Below are 16,494 nucleotides of genomic sequence, written 5' to 3'. Positions count from 1 at the left end.
CCTATCCCCCTTTTATAATCTGCAACCTTACTCAATCTAACCACCTAACCTTGCAGAATAGATATCTTACTATTAAGCTAGACTGAGAGCACTGTACTGCAAATCAGAGCCCTCAGACAACCATAAAAACCAAAACCCAATCACAGGCATACCGTACAAAAGTTAAGGTTGAGGGGAGGTAGTAACTCCTTTACCCAATACAGAAGCAGTAGCTACGTATGGGCCCAAAATGTAACACTTTTCATAATCTACTCTTACCTCCCTGAGGTAATGAGAAGCGAACACAGAGTTGCTTCTCAAAAACGTTGCGTCCATTATCTGTTTAACTGACATATTCTTTCGATATGCCAGTGAAGTTGCAATGGCTCTCACCTCGTGAGCCCTTACTTTTAATAGACCAAAGTTCTCCTCCTCACAAAAGAGGTGAGCTTCTCATACCCTCAAGAAGAATGATAATGCATTCTTCGAGAGGGGCTTTTGTGGATCCTTCACCAAACACCATAAAGTATTGGATGCACCTCTTACATTCTTTGTTCGTGATAAATATGCCCTGAGGGCTCTAACTGGACAGAGGAGCCTCTCCTCCTCTTGGCCCACCACATTTGTGAGGTTAGGAACCTCAAACGTCCCCGGCCAGGGTTTGGATGGGTTCTCATTCTTAGCGAGGAAGTCAATCCTTAACGCACATACTGCTCCATCCTGGTTGAAGCCCACCTGTTTCTCAATAGCGCGAATCTCGCTGACCCTTTTTGCTGTGGTCAGAGCCATCAGGAAGAGAGTTTTCTTAGTCGCATCTCTAAGAGTCGCTTGCGAGATGGGTTCGAACTTCCTGCTGCATAAGAAATTCAAAACCAAATCCAAATTCCAAGCCGGGGGTCTCAATTGAGTCTGCTTAGTTGTTTCAAACGACTTTAGAGATCCTTCAAGTCTCTATCTTGCGTTAAGTCTATGCCTCTGTGCCTAAAGACAGCCGAAAGCATACTCCTGTACCCTTTAATGGTGGATACGCCAGCTTAGAGTCTTGCCTGAGGAATAACAGAAAATCAGCTATCTGGCTCACAGAGGTAGTGGTTGAAGACACTTTGTGCTGCTTACACCATGATCTAAAGGTCTCCCACTTCAGACTCTCTGTGAAGAGACCCTCCTTGCTCTGGCGATTGCTCTTGCAGCTTGTGTAGAAAAGCCTCTCGCTCTGACAAGCTTCTCGATAGTCTGAAGGCAGTCAGTTGTAGAGCAAGGAGGTTTTGATGATACCTCTCGAAGTGGGGCTGTTTGAGAAGCTTTGGACTTGGAGGAAGGCTTCTCGGAAAGTCCACTAACATCTCCACCACCTCTGTGAACCATTCTCTTGCTGGCCAGAATGGAGCTATCAAGATCATTCTTCCTGCCTCGAGGAGAGCGAATTTCTTGACGACTAGGTTGGTAATCTTGAACGGGGGGAACGCATAGGTGTCTATCCCTGTCCAGTCCATCAAGAAGGCGTCTACTGCTATTGCTTCCTCATCCGGGACTAGAGAGCAGTAGTTGGGGATCCTCTTGTTCTGGTTGGAGGCGAAGAGGTCTATTGAAGGCCTCCCCCATAACTTCCACAGCCTCTGGCAAACCTGATGGTTGAGGGTCCATTCTGTGGGTAGAACCTGCCCTTTCCTGCTGAGCATGTCTGCTCTTACATTCTTCTGTCCCTGCACAAATCTCGTTAAAAGCTCTACGCCGTTCTCCTTCGCCCACAAAAGGAGCTCTCTTGCTGTTTCGTACAGGGACAGAGAGTGAGTTCCTCCTTGCTTCCTGATGTAAGCCAAGGCTGTGGTGTTGTCTGAATTGATCTCTACTATCCTCCCCGAAATGGAGTCTTTGAAGGCTTTCAGTCCTAACAGAATGGCCATCAACTCTTTCCTGTTGATGTGCCATTCGCTCTGTTCCACTCCCCAAGAGCCTGAGACCTCCTTGCTTCCCAGTGTTGCTCCCCATCCTGACTCCGAAGCGTCTGAGAACAACACTAGGTCTGGGTTCTTCCTGAACAGGGAGATTCCTTCCCCTAAAATCGACGGATGCACCCACCAACTCGGATGACTTTTGATTTCTGCTGGAATGGGGAAGGAAAAGGAGTCCTCTTGATTCTTCCTGTCCCACACTCTTGAAAGGAAGTGTTGTAGAGGTCTGAGATGCAGTCTTCCCAGGGCGACAAACTGCTCGAGCGAGGAGAGGGTGCCCAGCAAACTCATCCAATCCCTCGCTGAGTACTTCTGTCTCCCCAGGAATTCCTGCACCTTCTCGAGGCACCTGGTCTGCCTTTCTTGGGAGGGAGAAGCCCGAAAACAAACTGAGTCCAGAACTATCCCCAAATAAAGAATCGTCTGACTCGGTTCGGTCTGGGACTTCTCCTTGTTGATGATGAGACCCAGTTCCTGGGCCATCATAAAAGTCTTGCGTAGGTCCTCCAGACACTTTTCCTTCAACCTGGATCTTATCAGCCAGTCGTCCAGGTATAGGGATACAGTGATACCTCGGTACTCGACCATAATCCGTTCGAGATCCGTGTTCGACCTCCGATTTGTTCGAGTACCGAATTTTTTTTCCCCATAAGAAATAATGGTATATATTCTATTCCGTTCCCAAGCACTCGAACAGGCCCAAAATATTAATAAAACGTGTACCTAAACAACAATAATTATCTAAATGTGTATGAAATTGGTCAGAAAATCCTATAAAACAATTTTAAACCATTTACTGTACTAAAATAAAACAATTTTAAACCATTTTCTGTACTGTAGTGAACATACCTTTGAGCAGCGGTTCGATGGCATACAGGGATGGATGTGGAGAGGATGGAAGGGGGAGGTTACTGCTTGGAAGGAGAGTCCCCTTCCATGATGTGGCGGGGTAGTTCTCCTTCAGGAGTTGTTTCTCTCTCCAATGAAAGGGTGGGCAGATCTATTTCAGGGGTTTCTTCTCTTCTTTGTCTCTTCTTTGGAGGAGAAACAGGCTTTGATGTAGCAGCTTTCTTTTCTTTTGTGAAAAACTGGTCTATTGTTAATTGTTTCTTCCTCCTCTGCAGTATTCTTCGAAAATGATACATGACACTATCATTAAACATATGCACTGCCCGGTTTGCTACTGCAATTTCTGGGTGGTATTTTTCAGCAAAAGCCTGCACATCTGCCCACTTGGAACAAATTTCATTGATGAGAGAACTTGGAACATCCTCCCTTACCTCATCCTCTTCTGAAGATTCCTGCTCCACAATCAGATCCTGCTGCTGTTGTTGTTGCAGGTGCAACAATTCCTCCACAGTCAACTCGGTAGAATGGCTTTCTACAAGCTCATCAATATCATCCTTGTCGACCTCAAGCCCCAAACTCCTGCCCATGACAACAATTTCCTCAACGACATCAGTGTCATCAGAAATTACAGGGGTAGCAGTGCTTGGACCCGCCTCTGGTTGGAAACCTTCAAACTCCCTCTCTGTGACACATGATGGCCACAGCTTACGCCAGGCAGAGTTCAATGTCCTATAGGTCACACCTCGCCAAGCTTGGTCAATCATGTTAACAGAGTTGAGGATGCTGAAGTGTTCCTTCCAGAATTCCTTTAGGGTCAACTTCGTGTCACTGGTCACTTCAAAACACTTTCTGAAAAGGGCCTTGGTATAGAGTTTTTTGAAGTTTGAAATGACCTGTTGGTCCATGGGCTGGAGTATGGGAGTAGTATTGGGGGGCAAGAATTTGATTTTGATAAAGCTGTATTCTTCTTTCAAGTCATCCTCGAGACCTGGAGGATGTGCAGGAGCATTGTCCATAACCAGAAGACATTTCATTGGCAAGCTCTTTTCAATGAGGTAAGCCTTAACCTGGGGGGCAAACACTTCGTTTATCCACTCAGTAAAGAATTGTCTTGTGACCCAAGATTTAGTGTTCGAGCGCCACATAACTGGTAGTGCACTTTTACAAATATTATTTCGTTTGAACACCCGGGGGTTGTCCGAGTGGTACACTAACAAGGGTTTGATCTTGCAATCGCCACTTGCATTTGCACACAGCAACAATGTTAGCCTATCTTTCATTGGCTTGTGACCTGGCATCTTCGTCTCGTCCTTGGTAATGTACGTATTGGCTGGCATTTTCTTCCAAAATAACCCAGTCTCATCACAATTAAAGACTTGTTGTGCGATCAAATTTTGTTCATTTATGTACCGATCGAATTCCCCCACGTATTTATCGGCTGCAATTTGATCCGAACTAGCTGCCTCCCCATGCCTAGTAACACGATGAATACCTGTTCTATTACGAAACTTTTCAAACCAACCCCTGCTCGCTTTAAATGTAAATGAATCACTTTCACTGGTACTCGGACTTTTCTTCACTAATTCTTCATAGATATGCAACGCTTTTTCACAAATGAACGCTTCACTAACACTTTCCCCGGCCAACTGTTTTTCTTTAATAAATATTAAAAGCAACTTTTCCATCTCCTCAATCACTTGTGGCCTTTGCTTAGTTACCGCCGTAACTCCCGTTGCAACATTCGCCTTCTTAATCATTTCTTTATGCTTTAAAAACGTAGAAATGGTCGACTTCGCCATTCCGTATTCTACCGCTAAATCGGACACTCGTACACCATTTTCATATTTCGCTATAATTTCCTTCTTCAACTCGATCGTTGTTCGCACTGTTTTCCTCTTCTCCTTCCCCTTAACACTCATTACTTTCTTGGGACTCATTATGAAAGCTAAAAAAGCAATTAAAAGCACTGAAAATCACTAAATCACAACGAATGCTGATCGCGCGTTGTCTGAGTGACGCTCTCGAGAGAACTGATGCTTCCCGAACAAGCGAGAGTGGCCGAGATGGCGCGATCATCACAAAGCCCATGCGGTCGTCACGTGTTCGGCTGGTCGAGTACCGAATTTTTGGTCGAGCACCGCAGCAAAAATTTCTCGAAAATTTTGGTCGAACTCCGAATTGTTCGAGTATAGAGTCGTTCGACTACCGAGGTATCACTACTCTTATCCCCTCTTGATGAAGCCATCCCGCCACGTTTGCCATTACTCTGGTGAAAGCTTGATGAGCCGTGTTGAGGCCGAAAGAAAGGGCCTTGAATTGGAAGCACTTGCCCTGGACCATGAATCTTAGGAACTTCCTTGAAGTCGGATGGATGGGGATTTGAAAGTAAGCGTCCTGTAAGTCTAGATACACCATCCAGTCCCCTGGACTTACCGCTGCCAGCACCGACTGAGTCGTCTCCATGGTAAACTTTGTCTTTTCCACAAAGACGTTCAGAGCGCTGACATCTAGAACGGGCCATCCACCCGAGCTCTTGGGCACCAGAAACATGCGATTGTAGAACCCTGGGGAAGTTAGTTCCAGGACCGGTTCTATCGCTCCCTTCTCCAGCATCTGGTTCACCAGTTCCAGTAGCGCCCCTTGTTTCACGGCATTCGAGTACTGCGCCACTAAGGCTAGAAGTGTTCTTGAAAGCGGAGGTTTCTTCAAGAGGGGGATCTTGTACCCCTCTCTGATGACCGAGAGGGACCAGGCGTCCGCCCCTCTTTCCTTCCAGGCATGCCAAAAATGTGACAGCCTTGCTCCTACCGCTGTCTGGAGGACTTGTGCTTCATTTCCTGGCGTGGGCCCTGAACGAACCTCTGTTCGCTCTACTGCCCGTCTCGTGCCTTCTTCCTCTGAACTCCGTTCTAGTAGGAGCTCTACCCCGAAAGGACTGCTGAAGTTTCCTCTCCTCTTTCTTCAATGATGACGGAATCACCGGTAAAGACTTCCTTGCGAAGCGCGACAGGAGGTCTTGCGTGGCCTTTTGCGCTAAGGAAAGGGTAATGTCCCTGACTAGGGACTCAGGAAAAAGGGGCTCCGAGAGAGGAGCATATAAGAGCTCCGCCTTCTGCGCGACTGTAACCGCTCTGGACGTGAAGGAACATAAAAGAGCCCTCTTCTTTAGAACTCCCGCAGAGAACAGGGAAGTCAACTCGTTTGCCCCATCTCTAAGAGCCTTATCCATACAGGCCATAATACTGGTTAGGTCTTCTGTGGCTTGTAAGAGTTCTGTTTTCCAGGCCAGCGTACCCAGAGCCCAGTCTAAAAAGCTGAACACTTCGAAGGCTCGGAAGATTCCCTTGACGAGGTGGTCAAGCTCTGACATAGACCACATTACCTTAGCCGAGTTAAGGGCATGTCTTGTGGAAGAATCTACAATGCTGGAGAAGTCCCCCTGGGAGGAGGCAGGCACTCCCAGGCCAAGAGCTTCTCCATCTCATACCACATGCCCGCCTTAGATGCAAGTCGAGCTGGTGGAAACGAGAAGGTGGTCTTCACTCCTTGCCTACACTCCTTCAGCCAGTCATCGATCCTAGCGAGAGCCTTCTCAGCCAAGATGGACAGCTTCATCTTGATGAAAGCCGACTGCTTCTTCGCCTTTTTCCTGCTGAACTGCAACTGAGGAGAACGAGGGGCAGCAGGTTTAAACTCCTTTCCATACAGCTCAAGGAGGGAGCGAGAGAGAACCTTATAATCAGCAGCAGCATTAGCAGGTTTATCCTCATCCTCCGAAATATCCTCCAAGTCTTGCAATTCTTCCAACTCTGTCTCCCTTTGGGCTGGTCCAACAGGCAGAGATGATCTGAGAACAGAAAACGGGAATGATTCCAAGTACTACCCTGTAAGGGTTGTTAACCACCTAACCGGACAACCACCACTCGGCGGTTGCCGCGAGTTTTGAAAAATTCTGCCGGACGACAGAGACTATAGCTATATATATATATATAACTGCCAGGTAAGTTCTATTCGTAAAAATTAATGAATAAGACTTACATAAACCACCAACAAACTGCAAATGTCTTAGAGTAAACAGTAATGACTACTGTCATTGCATTTAAGAAGACTTACCTCTTTCAGCTTGGCATAAAAATCACGAAATGCTTTGTTGCCGAAACGCTGTGGCTGGTCTGTAGGTGGAATATCATCAATCCATTGACTAAGTGTATCCAACATTTCCAAAAGGTTGTTAGTCACAAGACTAACTTCACATGGGGCACTCAACTTCTTACCCCGAACGGCATTGTTCATCGATGTTAAGAATCCCATTATATCCTGTAAAGAATTAAATTGATAGTTGTCTCGTAATCAAACATTTCAACCAGAATACACCCTATGACTAATTCTGATAAACTTCAATACAGGATTCAAATATTCTCAGGAGTAAAAAAACAAAAACATGAAAAATTCGTAGGTAATTTGTATTTTTCCTAACTATACAAACCTTAGCTATTTAATATGGGTAATTACTTTCGGCGTAGCTGAAATGACGAGCCATTAGAATTTTAACAAGGGTTTACTACCCCAGCGCTAGTGTGGGGGGGTAGCTTGCTACCCCCCCCCCACACACACCTGTGATTGAGCTCACTTTGCTTAGAGGTAGGACTTCACGGGGGATAGGGCTGGCGGGCAAGTTTGATTAAATAGCTAAGGTTTGTGTAGTTAGGAAAAATACAAATTACCTACAAATTTGTCATTTGTTCCGTAACTGAAATACAAACCATGCTATTTAATATGGGTGACTCACCCCTTAGGAAGGGTGGTAAGTCCCGGCCAGTACTGGCTTTTGGCTTTGCCCGGGGACTCAGTACCTGAGTGTGTCAGTACTCAATAATAAGGAGTCCCTGCACCTCGCTAGCATCTTGCTGTGCAAGTGCTGCAGCCTACATAAGCTGTGTGTGAAGGTATGAATTGTGACACGTCCTAGGAAGTTGACCTGAAGTTCTTTAGATGGAAACTTTAGGCTAGGACTCTCCCAATACCACCTCGTCGGGGTATGGGTACGTAACAGTATTAACTTAATACTAGGAACACAAGGAAGCATGGTTTACCTGCAGTGGTTTGAGGTCAGCTGTGCAGAGAACCCAGGATGCTGCTTTCCCCAAGAGAGGGGAGGATGAAGAAAAGAATAAGGGCCAGACAAACCTTTTCATTCATGCAGACTAAGACCGGGTAACAATGCCCTCAACCTTCTGCTACTTGTCCATTAAGGAGCCTGAGGTTTTAAACCAGCTGTTGTGCAGCCACCACAGGGCCGATAGAGAACGTATCGAGTCTCCTGTGTGTCACGTCTTGCAGGTAGTGGGCTGTGAATAGTTGGCGTCACTGAATAGTTCTTCTTGAAGGCCAGGGATGTAGCCACGCCCCTGACATCATGTGCTCTAGGGCGACGTGACGGAGGAGGGTCAGGATTCAGGGACAGATGGATTACCCTACGAATCCATGCCGAGATGGTATTCTTGGTGACCCTCCTCTTTGTTCTCCCAGTGCTCACAAACAAAGCTTGCACTTGGGGACGAACTGCAGCCGTTCTCTTGAGATATAGACTCGGACTCCTTACTGGGAACAGTAGGAGATGGTCTGGATCATCTGTTACAGAACGAAGACTCAAAATCCGGAAAGAGTCGAACCGAGGGTCCGGCACTCCCGGATTCTGAGTCTTAGCAACAAACTGAGGGGCGAATCTGAACGTTACCTCCCCCCATCCCCTTGAATGGGCGATGTCATACGAGAGACCATGAAGTTCGCTGACCCGCTTGGCCGAGGCCAAAGCTAGCAGGAACACCGCCTTCCAAGGAAGGTGGCGATCTGAAGCCTGGCGTAATGGTTCGTAGGGAGGTCTCTTACGAGACCTGAGAACTCGAACCACGTTCCATGGAGGAGGTCTCACTTCCGACTGAGGGCAGGTTAAGTTCATAACTCCGTATGAGTAGGGAATGTTCCAGCGAGGAAGAAATATCCACTCCTTTGAGCCTGAAGGCTAGACTTAAGGCTGAGCGATAACCTTTCACTGCCGAGACTGAAAGGCGCATTTCTTAACGCAAATACACGAAGAACTCCGCTATTGCTGGAATAGTGGCATCGAGTGGAGAGATACCCCTTCCACGACACCAACCACAGAAGATTCGCCACTTTGCCTGGTAGACCTCTGCGGATGACCTTAGCAGGTGTCCAGACATCCTGTTCGCAACTTGTTGCGAAAATCTCCTCTCAGTGAGGAGATGCTGGATAGTCTCCAGGCGTGAAGTCGAAGCGAAGCCACGGCTTTGTGAAAGATGTTGGCGTATGGTTGTTTGAGTAGCTCGTGTCGTGGAGGGAGTTCTCTTGGAAGCTCCGTTAGGAGTTGCAGAAGATCTGGAAACCATTCTGCGTGATGCCATAGCGGAGCTATCAGGGTCATCGAGAGATTGACCGATATTCTGGTCTTGTTGAGCACCCTCCTCATCAGACAGAACGGGGGAAAGGCGTACACGTCGATGTTGTCACACCGTTGTTGAAAGGCATCTTGCCAGAGTGCCTTGGGATCCGGGACTGGGGAGCAGTACAGCGGGAGCTTGAAGTTCAGCGCTGTAGCGAACAGATCCACAGTCGGGGAACCCCACAAAGTCAGGACTTTGTTGGCTACTTGACGATCCAAAGACCACTCGGTTCTCACTATCTGCGTCGCTCTGCTCAGACTGTCGGCGAGCACATTCCTCTTGCCTGGAATGAAGCGAGCCGAAAGTGGAATCGAGTGGACTTCGGTCCATCTCAGTATCTCTACTGCGAGATGGGATAGCTGTTCTGAAAAGGTACCTCCCTGCTTGTTGATATAAGCCACTACTGTGGTGTTGTCGCTCATCACCACCACAGAGTGGCCCGCCAGGTATTGTTGGAACTGTTGAAGGGCCAGGAATACGGCCTTCATTTCTAGCAGGTTTCTATGGAGGCACTTTTCTGATTCTGACCACAGGCCTGAGGTCCTGTGGTTCAGAATGTGGGCTCCCACCCTTTCTATGAGGCATCCGTAAACAGCAACAAATCCGGGGGGAAAACGAGAAGATCCACTCCCTTTCGTAGGTTCTCGTCTGCCACCCACCACTGAAGGTCCGTCTGTTCGGCAGAACCCATAGAGATCATGAAGTCCGGGGAATCGTGACCTTGATTCCACCGGGACTTGAGTCACCACTGGAGAGATCTTATTCTGAGGCGACCATTGGGAACTAGACGGGCCAGGGATGAGAAGTGACCGAGGAGACGTAACCATGATTGGGCTGGGAGCTCTTCTCGTCTGAGGAAAGGACTCGCGACCCTCCTCAGCCTTGCTATCCTGTCGTCTGATGGGAAGGCTTTGTGGAGATTGGTGTCTATGATCATGCCTAGATATACTGTACCAGTCTTTGAGTGGGCAGCAGAGAAGACTTCTCGAGATTTACCATGATCCCTAGATCTTGGCAAAGTCCCAGAAGTTTGTCTTGGTGTCGAAGAAGGGCTGCCTCCGAGTCTGCTAGGATCAGCCAGTCGTCCAGGTAACGGAGGAGATGGATGCCGACCCTGTGAGCCCACGACGATATTAGGGTGAACACTCTGGTGAACACCTGCGGTGCTGTGGAGAGACCGAAACATAGCACCTTGAACTGGTAAACCTTGTTGTCTAGGCACAATCTCAAGTACTTCCTTGAAGACGGATGGACTGGGATCTGGAAGTACGCGTCCTTCAAGTCCAGTGTGCACATGAAGTCTTGCGGTCTCACTGCAAGTCCGACCGTGTCTGCCGTCTCCATGCTGAACGGGGTCTGCTTGACAAACCTGTTCAGAGCTGAGAGGTCGATGACTGGTCTCAAGCCTCCAGACGCCTTCTTTACAAGAAAGAGTCGACTGAAGAAGCCTGGGGACCCGTCGACTACCTATTGGAGAGCATCCTTCTTCAACATGGTCTGGACTTCTGCCCGAAGGGCTTGCCCCCTTGCCGATCCCATGGCAAGGAAGCTCAATGACACTGGATCCGCTGTCAGGGGAGGTAGAGATGTCCTGAACGGGACGCGATATCCCCGACTGATTACGGAAATCGTCCAGGAATCGGCCCAGAGTTGCTGCCACCTTCTTGCACAACTTTGTAGGCATCCCCCACTGGTGGACATGCAGGGGGACTGCCAATCCTAGCGTTTAGGGCCTCGGCCGCTCACTCTAGGATTCTTTCCTCCCCTGGAGGACTTTTTGCCTTTCTTGTCCTTGACAGGAAAGGGCTTAGACACCTTTGTCTTTGCTGCAACTGCCTTTTTCGTACTCTTGGTAGGACGTGATTGCTGGGTCGCTGGAGGTTTGTAGGGCCTTGATGTTAGGGCCCGATGTAAAAGAGAGTCCTGGTTGGACTTCCTCCACCTCCCAGCCGCCAGCTCCACATCCTTAGGCTCAAACAAGTTCTTACCCAAGACAGAAGAATGTCTGAGCCTGTTAATGTCGGTACTGGGGACCTTTTGGTGGAATCTCTCAGACACCGCATCTCGACGTTTCAAGATGGTATTAGCCCACAAGCTCAAGACTAGGTGGGCTAGAAACTCAATAGTACGAGTGCCTGAGAGCAAGAAGGTCTTCAAGGCCTTCCTGGTACTCTTTTTGGACAAGTCCTCAGATCGTAACAGGATGCCCAGAGACCCTAGCCAGATGTCCAGCTACGAAGTTGCCTGCATGGCACACTTCGCCACCTTCTCCTGGCTCAGGATCTCCGTTGCCGAATACGAGACATGCCGGCTGGAGAGTCTCTCTAGAGGGACTCCCCCGGTAAGCTCTTCCAGGGAGTGGTGTAAAGGAAGAGCTAAACAAGTCTCCTCCAAGATCTCGAAGTACCTCCTCTGATGGACACGAGGAGGCGGGAGGAGTTTGTTACCGGTGCTGGATCGACTGGAGGAGGCAAGCTCGGAGAGCTGGCCTTCGACCTTGTCTCTGGCATTCTTAACCCCCTGTGACCAGGGCAAAGCCGCACTGGCCCTCGAGGGTTTTTGAGTACCGAAGACTCGGTCCAAGACTGTGTCCTTGCCCTCACGAGGGGGAATCTCTGGATCCGTAAACCCATTGAGATTCCTCATAAGGGTCAGAACCTGCCAGAATGCATGTTCTGATTCCTGCAGCTCTCCTCCTGAAGGGCTGGCAGCAAAGTCTCCTGTCCCCAGAGGCTCTTCCTGGGAGGACTCGTGGACGTTCTCTGAGGGCTTGGCTGGGTCCGGTCTAATCCTTGATGAAGACATCGCAGTGTCTTAGAGTCCTTCGACTGCCTCCTGGGAGGGATACAGGACTCCAACAGTGATGGTGGAAGGCTCTTCTCAACCCCTACCCGAGAAGACTTCTCGGGGCAAGGTGGGGTTTCCCCCATTGGTGCGATGGGGGAACGACCCGCCTCACCTGACTCCCCAGAGGACGGGAAATCCTCGTCCGCAGGGGAGGGAGAGAAAGTCTGGGGGGGAGAGGGGACCTTCCTCAAGGACTTCCGAGGAGTCAGCTTTGCCCTTGGAGAAGTTTCCACGGTAGATACTCCTCTCTTCCTCTTCAGGGGAGAAGAAGCCGGCAATGATTTGTGACCAAGCTCAGAGAAAACAGGCTTAAAAGCCTGCACGAGAGCTCTGACGATGGTCCCAAACCAAGGCTGCTGACTGACAGCGCGTGTCAGAAAGTCCCTCTGGAGGGAAGGGGATCGTTCGATCCCTAGGAGGTGTTACCAAACGAGGGTTCGCCTGTAATGAAAGTGAAGGAGAAGAGTCCTTGGACCTATCCAGAAACCTCCCTTCCTCCGACGAGCGCGCTGTTCTGTGCTTGCGGGGGGGGGGGGGGGGGGGGGGGGTGACGACAATGACCTGGTCGCGCGATGTCCTGCAGCCTCGCATGTGGGGTCGCGCCTGTGATCGCGCGGTGGGCTCTGCCCTGGGTCGCTCGCGGGAGAATGTTCGCGCATGCGCGTATGCGCACGAGGGCTATGGCGATGGCGCGTGGGCGAGTGATGGCGCGCAGAGGCATGGACTGGCGATGACAGGGGGTGCGCAGAAGGCTGGACGAGCGCTCGCGTGCGCGAAGGCGATTGTTCGCGCGCGCAGTATCCTGCCGAAGAGCCCGTGAGGGCGATAACGTTGGGCGCGCGCAGGAGATATATCCCTAGCGCGCGGGCGCGCAGTGCGCATATCTGGCTGAAGTGATGGGCGTGCAGGGCGCGCTTACGCAACCTCGTTGGCGCGCGTTGGAGACTGCGCGCCATCGGTGAGCGCTGACGAGCAGGGAAAGAGGTTACTCTCCCCACTGCGCCCAGATCCGAAGATCGTGAGCGTGCCTGGCGCGCATCAGGATGAGGGCGCGCAGAAGTGTGCTGGAGTCCCAGTGAGCGCCTGTGCGCTATCTCAGGAGATTCCAGTGCTGTGCGCTGGTGCGCAGTTGCGCGCTACATCAGGATTCTCTGCAGGTGCGCGCAGTAGAGCGCTGAGGATCTGGAGAGCGCTGGAGGTCCGGTGAGCGCCTGTGCGCTATCTCAGGAACCTCCATAGAAGTGCGCTGGCGCGCTATAACAGGAACAGTTGGCGAGCGCTTGCGCGCAGGTGATCGCTGGCGCGCTATTGCAGGAACCATTGCAAGTGCGCGCCGGCACGCAGGTTGTCGTTGGCGCGCAGGGGAACCCTGGTGCGCAGTGACAGGAACAACTGCTTGTTGGCGAGCGCTTGTGCGCAGGTGAGCGCTGGCGTGCTATTGCAGGAACCATTGCATGTGCGCGCAGGTGGTCGTTGGCGCGCAGTGACAGGAACAACTGCTTGTGCGCGCACGCGCACAGGCAAGCGCTGGCGCGCTAAGACAGGAACATCTGCAGGAGGAGATCGTGGGCGCACAGGGGATACCTGGCGCTTAAGGGACTTAGACACCAATTTGTGCTCACGGCCTTTATGCCCCGAAGGGACCGTTGCCCGTTTTAACGGGATGAGAAGGCGCCCACAGTGCATCGGCAGCCAGGAACGGTGACGGCAGGTCAGCAGGTCTGGTGGGTGGAAGGTCGGCGTGCCCTTTGTAAGGACGACCTTCCACCGAAGGAGATCGCGAACGATCTGCGGAGAGGTCCAAGGATGTAGCTGGCAGGGTTGGTGAATGACGGCGAGGTTGTTCTGCGGATGACTGCGAAGATGATGAGCCAAAGAGGCGCCTCCTAACACCCTTGTGAGGTGAAGGAAGACCTCTACGGCGAAGGGGAAGGCGAGCTTTACGCCTTATACGGCCTGTGGGGGCCGTGGGGTCAGCGGGCTGACCATCAGCAGTCCTCCGAAGAGGAGTCTCTGTGAGTGAACTCTCCCGAGGGGGAGAATCACTGGCAGGAGAGACCTTAGGACTTAGCTCCTCCCTCGAAGGATGTTCGGAGGGGGGAACTAAGCCTTCAGCTACAGCAGCAACATCAGGAGCAGAGGTTTGAGACAACTCATCGGAAGCCTCTGCCACAACAACGTCGACGATAGACAGAGGATCGATCTCTGCTACCGGTGGCGACTGTTTGACAGCTGCTCCCAACTCTATCATGTCAAACAGGGCTTCCTTGGAGGGCGAACCCTTAAGCCCCAAGGAAGCCCAAAGCTGTAATAAATCATTATTAGTTACAGGCATGATAATATCCTCCTCCGGGGGAGGAGGAGCTGCCTCGCTATGGGAGGCAACTCCCTCTCCCACACCCCGGAATCGGTCAACAGAAGTACGGTCTGTGCTACCACTCGACGGCTTCTCGGGAGAAACCGATCGAGTGGGAGCTTCGGAGGAGGTTTGGGCCACAGAAGAAGGAGAAATATCCCTTTTGGACTTCTTCTTCCAGCGCCGAGAAAACCTCTCCCACTGGGAGGTAGACCACTCCCTACACTCACCACAAACCTTATCTCTATCACACCATTGGCCCCTACAATAAGGACACAAGGTGTGGGGATCTGTGTCGACCGCCGACATAAACGTGCCACAAGGGCGGTCAGGTAAGACAGGACACTTACGCATAGCAGAGGCCAACTTCACATACACTCTGTCAAAGGAAAAGCAAAAGAAAGATTAGTAATGGCTGTCCAAAAGAGGCGAGGGTGAAAGCAGATACGTCCGTCTGCCACCCGAGCCGAGAGCAAAGTGAGCTCAATCACAGGTATGTGTGAGAGGGGGTGGAGCAAGCTACCCTCCCTACCCCCCCCCCCCCCCCCGCTAACTAGCGGTTGGGTAGTAAACCCTCGTTAAAATTCTAATAGCTCGTCATTTCGGCTACACCAAAAGTAATTACCCATACTAAATAGCGTGGTTTGTATTTCAGTTACGGAACAAATTCATTTCAAGACATGGACAAAAATATTGCTTAAACTTTAAAGAAAATCATAAAGCATTTAACCCTATTACCCACAGGCTATTTGGAACTTTCCAACCCTTAACCCCCCGGGGTTATTTTTTTTCAAGCACATTTTGCAGTATATTTTTTTTTAAATTGCTCTAACAGCCTTAATTTTCGTCATAAAGAGGTCAGGTTGGTCTCATTCTCCAGGAAAATGCCCGAAGTTTCTCAAAAAATTATAAAAAATATGCAAAAAAAAAATGTAAATAGCAGTTTTTTGCAAGGACGTACCGGTACGTCCATGGGGGTAAAGGGATGAGTTTTGTGAAACGTACCAGTACAGTACGTCCTTTGGGGGTAAAAGGGTTAAGAACACTTTTTACTGCTTTCAGTATAGATATTACAATAATTAGACATACTGTACCTGATAGGCTTCTGATTTTTCCCATTTTGAGATGTCCCCAGGATTAAGAACAGCTCTCGCTGGTACCTCGAATTTGTGTGTGGCTGAAAAAGAATAAAAACCTCACATAGTATAATAATGGTTGCACAATTTATAATACTGATTTATCAAAATAGCTTCTCAGCAATGCTTGCTATAAGGTGATGTAAAGATATGTAATAATTTCTGAACTGGTGTATGGATATGCCAGGCAGAAGTCTCACTTAGTACTATACCCAGGCAGCTGCTGGTATGGACAATTCCATACAGTACAGTACATTGAATAGGGGTATTCTTAAATTAAAACTGATAGATGCCTTTATTTTGAAAAAAGAAAAAAAAACTATTACCTCAATGATGTACAGTGAACCCTCGCTACTTCGCGGTTCGACCATCGCGGATTCACCACTTCGCGGATTTTTTCCATAACCCATATATATACAGTAATATATATATATATATATATATATATATATATATATATATATATATATATATATATGTATGCCTGTATTTATGTATATATGTAGGTATGTATATGTGTATACATATAAATATATATATATATATATACACACACACATATATATATATATATATATATATATATATATATATATATATATATATATATATATATATATATATATATATATCTAAAGTAGGAAGATGTGATGTAGTTCTAAGGGAAAAGTATGGGAAATATGTCTGGGTAATAAGCAAAGCTCTACCTCCAGTTTGTTTCTTCATTATGATCAGAGATAAACGTAAACAAAACATTGGTTGCCATTTTTTATCGTGCTTTTTAGCATGTTTAGGAAACGCATGATATAAAATCGCCTTTAATATTTGTGCCTGTTTTAGTTTAGGGTACTGTAGTACATGCATTAAGTGTTCTGTACATTAAAGGGTAGTTTGTTAACAGTACTACGTACAAG

The 16,494-nt window shown here is 49.0% G+C and overlaps 1 protein-coding gene across 1 annotated transcript in view; it reads right to left on the bottom strand.

The window, feature by feature from the left end:
• Window positions 1-16,494, bottom strand: part of LOC137633215 (serine/threonine-protein phosphatase 2A activator-like) — a 36,967-nt gene that overhangs the window by 8,728 nt on the left and 11,745 nt on the right. Inside the window, exons 2-3 of the mRNA XM_068365384.1 lie at window positions 15,539-15,621; window positions 6,894-7,097 (exon numbers count right to left, since the gene is read on the bottom strand). Of these exons, the coding sequence (XP_068221485.1) occupies window positions 6,894-7,097; window positions 15,539-15,621 (287 nt within the window). The remainder of the gene's footprint in view (window positions 1-6,893; window positions 7,098-15,538; window positions 15,622-16,494) is intronic.

The sequence above is a fragment of the Palaemon carinicauda genome, chromosome 42, assembly GCF_036898095.1.
Source record: "Palaemon carinicauda isolate YSFRI2023 chromosome 42, ASM3689809v2, whole genome shotgun sequence".
NCBI lineage: Eukaryota > Metazoa > Arthropoda > Malacostraca > Decapoda > Palaemonidae > Palaemon > Palaemon carinicauda.
This window is presented reverse-complemented; position numbering and strand designations above follow the sequence as displayed.